General features: G+C 40.0%; 1 protein-coding gene across 1 annotated transcript in view; it reads left to right on the top strand.

The window, feature by feature from the left end:
* arhgef3 (Rho guanine nucleotide exchange factor (GEF) 3) overlaps positions 1-6265 on the top strand; it is a gene marked incomplete at its 3' end in the record, with an annotated part of 20096 nt that extends 13831 nt beyond the window's left edge. Inside the window, exons 3-10 of the mRNA XM_010791920.1 lie at positions 412-510; positions 842-1099; positions 1860-1922; positions 2009-2105; positions 3003-3079; positions 3195-3452; positions 5407-5577; positions 6065-6265. Of these exons, the coding sequence (XP_010790222.1) occupies positions 412-510; positions 842-1099; positions 1860-1922; positions 2009-2105; positions 3003-3079; positions 3195-3452; positions 5407-5577; positions 6065-6265 (1224 nt within the window). The remainder of the gene's footprint in view (positions 1-411; positions 511-841; positions 1100-1859; positions 1923-2008; positions 2106-3002; positions 3080-3194; positions 3453-5406; positions 5578-6064) is intronic.
* Between the last annotated feature and the right edge of the window lie 690 nt (positions 6266-6955).

Below are 6955 nucleotides of genomic sequence, written 5' to 3'. Positions count from 1 at the left end.
GTCGTCTCGTAGTAGTGTAGTAAGTAGTAGTAGTGTGTGTGTGTGTGTGTGTATAGTGTAGTGTGTGTGTGTGTGTGTGTGTGTGTGTGTGTGTGTGTGTGTGTGTGTGTGTGTGTGTGTGTGTGTGTGTGTGTGTGTGTGTGTGTGTGTGTGTGTGTGTGTGTGTGTGTGTGTTACATTCAGAGAGGGACATACTTAGTCACACTATTGTTCAACTTACGCTATACTCACAATAACAAGTAAACACATCACAAAGTCAATGTTTAAAATTCCAGACTGATTGTTCAAATTCAGGAGACAAGTTTTAAAATGTGTCTTTTGATCGATCAATCTATTGAAAGCAAAACTTTGCTGCAAATATCAGTTTTTATATGTTGTAATTTGACAAAGTTTGACTTCTCTCTCCTCCAGGAGCCCAGCACAAAACGCAGCAAACTCGTATCCAGAGTGACGTCTCTGCTGCAACCTGTCAAGACGGCACCGCTGAAGAGGATTGGTCAGACGCTGCAGGTGAACAGCCAATCAGTTTTTTGTCCATACATTTGTGAAAATCTTCCCTGGTTCTGAAAGTGTTTTACCTAATGAATATTTCAATTATTTAATTTAGCTTTTATAGTTTTCTCCGTGTAGGGGCAACAGAAAAAAAAAAGAGTAATTCCTTATTTCTGATACATGTTTATTAGCAATTCCCACTTAAAATTTGTATTTGAAATGTGATAAGACAATTTGTAGCCCATCAGTAAACATCTGAAATAAATAAGGATAATATTCTATAGACAGTGCTGTACTTTATAATTTATTCAAATGTAATATTTCCTTATTTAACCGTCTGTCTCTGCAGCGCTCCATCAGTTTTCGTAATGAGGGTCAGACAGAGAGAGCAGCTCCTGCACCTCCCCCCTCCTCTTCCTCCATGATGAAGACGCGTGTTCTCTCAGCAACACTCTCAAACCCGGGCTCATCGAGCACAATGACACGGGTTTCCACAGCAACGGTGCCAGCCGCCAAGCGCCGTGACAGCAAACTTTGGAGCGAGACCTTCGACGTGCGGCTAGGAACGATGCAGACTCTGAGCCCGAAAGAGATCAAACGACAAGAGGTGAGAGAAACACTGCTGCTGGACTCAAGGAGCTTTTGAAAGGGGCATTTGAGCTTTTTAGGGTTTTCCTCTCCTGCAGTGTGTTTTATGGGATTGTTTGCTAGTAAGGGCCCGTGTCCACATAGTGCCTTTTTTTTCGGAAAGGCGCTGAAAGGGCAGGTAAACCCTCTCTGCTGCCTGAAACGCTCCAGTGGACTCCTTTCTTTACGTCCTGACATTACTATGTAACACTCGCACTCGCATTGTCAACAACTCATTGTTTGTGATTAAGGGGCGAGACATCTCTAGGCGCTTGACCAATCACAACAAAGCAAGCCAGCTAACCAATCAGAGCAGACTGGGCTCTGGTTTCAGACCGAGGGTGAAAAGATGTGCTGCAGCACAGGCAGTATGAGAAAAATAAAGAGCTTTTTGAAAACTAAAGCAGGGAGACATGTCCCAGTAGAAGAACAATAATTAAAAATATGATCCTAAAAATGAACATAATATGTCCTCTTTAATGCAAAATATAAATCAGCTAATGAATTATGAATTACTATTTGAATATGGATATGCACAATTTTGAAATGATGTTCACAGTAATTTAGTTGTATAATACACGCATGGCTTTTACTTATAACAGAGTATTTCTAAACTGTGGTATTACTGAAGATCTTAGTACTTTTTCGACCTCTGCTCATTTATCTATTTACAATATAAACATCATAAATTAAAAACATTCTACTCATTTCATTTTATTTCTCTTTCTCTCTTCCTGCAGGCTATATTCGAGTTGGCTCAGGGTGAGCAAGACTTGGTAGAGGATCTCAAGTTGGCTAAGAAGGTAACAAAAATAACTTCTTCTTGAAGAAGTAACTTTGATTGTTCAGTAAGAGTATTTTCCTTAGCATGCTCATATGTGTTCTCCAGGCTTACCATGACCCCATGCTGAAGCTGTCAATCATGACTGAGCAGGAACTGAACCACATCTTTGGCACTCTGGATTCTCTGATACCCCTCCATGAAGGTAGGAAGGATCATGTTTGAAATAAGCTACATGACTAACATAAGATTATTGTAAAATACAATCTATGTTACAACAGATAACTGAAGCCCCCAATGTTGTGTAATGTCTGAAAAGGGCTTAAAGCGGCACTTCATGTAATGGCCACCAGAGGGGGACAGTGTGATTCTTGCAACGTCTCTCTGCGCATACACAGTATAAGTTCACACTGCAGAAGAGGTTCAGCCAAGGACACATTCTGAACTTTAACCAGGGAGCCTGTAAGGAAAAGGAGTATTATTCCATTGGATTGGGTGTTAGCATGTTTGGCTGAATGTTCTGACAGGCTGATAAGAAGATTGAGTCATACTTACACTTTTATTCTGGCAAATTTCTGTATGACTGCATATTTAAAAACGTTGGCTTGTTTTATTTTTAAAAAGGAACTGCCGTGTACAAAAGCATTTCAACTCAGCTTTTTTTGTTTATTTAGAATTATTATTACTACTTTTTTCTTTTTTTCTGTATCAAGATATTTTTTATTCTGCCTGATTCTAATTGTATTTATATATTTCCTTTCCGCCTGTTACTTAAATCTTCCAACAATTCTGCACTGCACTAAGGAAGTAGGACAATGAGTCCTGAGGTTAATGTAATTAGTTAAATGTATGTGAAATATGACCACTCAATTAAAAAGATATTTGAGAAAAACTTTTTGTTTAGGCTGTATTTCACAAAATATTCTAAAAACCTTTGGAATGAATAATTTCAGGATCAGTATTTTTGAAAGCTTCAACTATTTTAGCCTTTATAGTGACATGGATTGAGTTTGTATATTAATGTCAGGCTCAGTATTTCTCAATGACATTGTCTCATGTTTGAAAAGAGTTTCAGAATTTGACAACGTCTTTGTCTCCTCAGACCTGCTGAGTCGACTCAGAAATGCCAGAAAGCCTGACGGGTCAACAGAACATGTGGGACGCATCCTGACTGACTGGGTGAGTGTTTCTCTTTACAAAAAACAACATACTGATACATACATACATGAGTTTCCATGTAGCATGCACCGTGTGGTAATCAGGTGTGTGTGTGTGTGTGTGTGTGTGTCTGCAGCTGCCATGTCTCTCCTCCTACACATCGTACTGCAGTAACCAGGTGAAGGCCAAGACCTTGTTGGACCAGAAGAAGCAGGACCGGCGGGTCCAGGACTTCTTGCAGCGCTGTCTCCAGTCGCCTTTTAGCAGGAAGTTGGACCTGTGGAACTTCCTGGACATCCCCCGCAGTCGACTGGTGAAATACCCGCTGCTGCTCAGGGAGATAGTGAAGCACACGGCCAACGACCACCCGGACCGGCAGCACCTGGACGAGGCGGTGAGGAAAACAAGCGATTCCATTATTTTCATGTTTGTCTTGCAGGTCGGGATCATCTCACCATCTGACTGAGGGAGTGGGAAAACATTTGCGTTTTAATTTCTCAAAACATGCAAATTATGCAAATATAACCCCGTAAATTCAGACACAGCTTTAAATAGTTAAACCGAGCTTGGTATTAACCCTGAAATACCAGCAGTAACCTCTAAAAGTTTGGGATAAACTCGGAAATAAGGGAAGAATGGCACCCCTGGGGTTTTTTTTCACTTCTAATCACTTTCCCAAAAAGAAATTTGGTGAAAGTTGGAGCACTTTGAGTCGTGGATGGCTATTTACTCTGCTGGTTGAATTTTAAGTACCAAAAATGAATAAATGCAGAGGCGGCGGGTACTGTAGGCTATATTTTTTTAGTCACTGCATCCTGGTACAAATTTAAATATTATGTATAATGTTTTTGTCTTTGACATTAGCGCTGCTATGCAGCCACCTGACGGCGTGCAAGCGCCTGCGCAATCTGTTTGTTTCAAGCGGCTTGTGATCGTGATGTGATTGGCCAGCCCCTCTGTGGCCAATCACATCACGATCCGACAGCGAAGTGTCAAAGATGTTCAAGAAAAAATTAAAACAACCAGTAATCCCGATGCCACGACGGACACCCGCCAAGATAAGGTAACAACTAGTAAGGCAGGCCAGGAGCTTTTTTTTTGTTTAGCATGGCTGCTGAAGATGACGTCAATGACGCTATCGCGTAGAGCTACGTCGATGCTTGCGTAATGTGGAAGTAGTTTAATCTAAACTGGGTTTGAAAAACGATAGACGCCGGAGCATGGATGTATAATAAGAACTGGATACAGCGTCGGAGGCGGGGTCTCGTTTTTTCCTATGAGAGCTGCTCATTGGCACATGAAGACAAAATGGACCAACTTTTGAGAGAGCGAAACGTCACAGATTACCCGTCATGCCTGGCTGTCAGAGCAGAAGAACCCGTATGTGCGCTCGCAGAGCATGCGCCCCTTAAGCCCCGCCCCCCAAGCTCCCACTCTCGGCTCACTAAAATGAATGGAGAGAGAAAATAAATCTAGATTCGGCTTTTAGTGCATTTTACAACTTTAAGGACTTAATGATTCTAATAAGGGCTATAAAATAGTTCATAATGGGTAGTTTATTTATTTTAAATTTAGTTTAAATTATCCGCTGATTTACAGACGTCTTTTTCCCCATGTTACTCAATGGGAAAAAGTCTTTCTGGGCCCAGTGACGTCACGGACGGATACGGAAATTGTAGTACCGCCGTTTGGACAAAACACGTTTTTTCCTCAGAGTCCGGAGCACTTCCTGTGGTCTCGTCAGGTAAAAAAAGTTGTTTAGCCTTCCCAAACCTGAGCCTCACGTGCTGTCTATGAACAAATGTGTAAGAAAATGTCAAATTTGGACAAGGGTCGACTAAAAAACTGAACCAATTAAGTAAACTAGAACTACCAGGGTGCCTTTCACTGATTAAACAAACAATCCCATCTTAAAGTGCGGTTATGTGTACAGTTCATGGTGAAAAAAGTTGCAAACACCCTTTAAAAGTCAGAACAAATTGGTGTTTAACCCTACACATTTGTGACTTTTTTCTAAAGTAGGGGTAACACTTTATTTTGTATATTAAAAAAACTTAACAAAATCAGATAATTATGGGTGAAAAATCAGTTATATAAATAAATGTTGTTTGCAACTTAGTTTTTATCATTCATTCATTTATTTATTTCTCTACACCAGCCTGCTCTCTGCAAAATTCACATTGTTTGCATGTATCTTAGTTGGTTACTTCTCTTTGAAATATAGAGAAGGTGATGGGTGCAGAAGGAATCATTCAGTCATGGCAGGGGATGGACCACAGATGCATAAAAGGATGAGAAACAGACCAGTGGATTTAAAATGTGTCTGATGTTATCTGTTTGCTCTGCAGATGCTGATGGTTCAGAGCGTGGTGGGGGACATCAACAGGCGGACGGGGGAGTCAGAGTGTCAGTACTACAAGGATCGCCTGTTGTACACAGAGGAGGGGAAGAGGGACGAGCTCATCGACCGCTCCAGGACCCTCAGCTGCCACGGAGAGCTGAAGAACAACAGGGGACTCGTCAGTGCATTTCTACTATTTTATACTTATTAACTACCGCTTCCTTTAACACCATACATGTTATACTCTCTCTCAATATAAAAACTACAGTCGAGGGAGGTGAATAATATTTCAAGAAAATAAAAAAGTAGTAAAGTGAACGTTTTTTTTTTTTTTGGGCTTTTGCCTGAAAATAGACAGGACTCAAAAAAGAATTACAGAAATAGGGGAGGGGAATAATATACATTAGTAAAACATATGTACACTGTGTATAAGAAAGCTTTTTTCCCTGGTCAGATCATTATATATTATAAGCCCTTGTAAAATATATAAAATATTTAACAATATCTTTTTAAAGTGTACCTGACTATTATTTTCAATCTTTATCTTTACCATGCGAAAAGTCATCACTGATTTGATTATTTTTACAAGTTTTATGACTAGACCACGTTCCAAATATTGTATCTGGGATGTATAGAAATAAATCTGTTTCTCTCTCTGTTTCCAGAAGCTCCACGTGCTTCTGTTCCAGGACGTCCTCGTCATCACCAGGTCCATCTCGCTGAACGATTATCCGGTCAGCTACCAGCTGTGCCGCCAGCCAATACCCATCCGGCAGCTGGACCTGGAGGACCTATCAGACGGAGAGATGCGAGTGGGCGGGTCCATCAGAGGAGCCTTCAGCAACAACGAGAGAAGTGAGAATTTCGCAAATACAGCGGATATTAAAACTCCAAGATTTTATTTTGTCAGGATCTGTTTCCATGCATTCACTTGTTTTGTTCCATACTATAATACAGTACTGTATAAGTACACTGTGTGGCTCAAATACATGCAATGTACTTCTGCTCTGAGGCAAGCCTAAAGCCTCATTCCTCTGGACAACAAAACACATACTAACCTTATAACAATCGGCTTGATCTACAGTGGAAAAGGTTAGATACGGCATTAATTCCTGGGTAAAAAGACTGCAATGGAAACATAACACTCAGGTGGACATGCTAATTTGTGAACCTTTTACAACATGATGCTATGAGGTTATAACTAATATAATTCAAAGGAAATTGGACAGTTATTATTATTTAAACATACAAAATGTATTATGTTCTCAAGCCACCAGACTCATTGATCATTACAAAAACACACATTTAAAAAAAACTTCTTTGTGGTTTTAAATGTTTTGCAATTAAAGTAAGGACATTTGATCAGTGTTACATCATCTGATTATGTATGTAGAGGTTTGAAACAAATTCATGCAATTGTTTGTTTGTAGCCTTTATTTTACACACTGCAGTACGATGTGTAGGAGGAGAGACATGGCAGCTGCAGGAACACACACACACACACACATATATATATATATATATATATATATATATATATACAATTTCAGAATCAA

This window comes from Notothenia coriiceps, unplaced genomic scaffold (genome assembly GCF_000735185.1).
Source record: "Notothenia coriiceps isolate Sejong01 unplaced genomic scaffold, NC01 NC01_scaffold00036008, whole genome shotgun sequence".
In the NCBI taxonomy this organism is placed as follows: Eukaryota; Metazoa; Chordata; class Actinopteri; order Perciformes; family Nototheniidae; genus Notothenia; species Notothenia coriiceps.
This window is presented reverse-complemented; position numbering and strand designations above follow the sequence as displayed.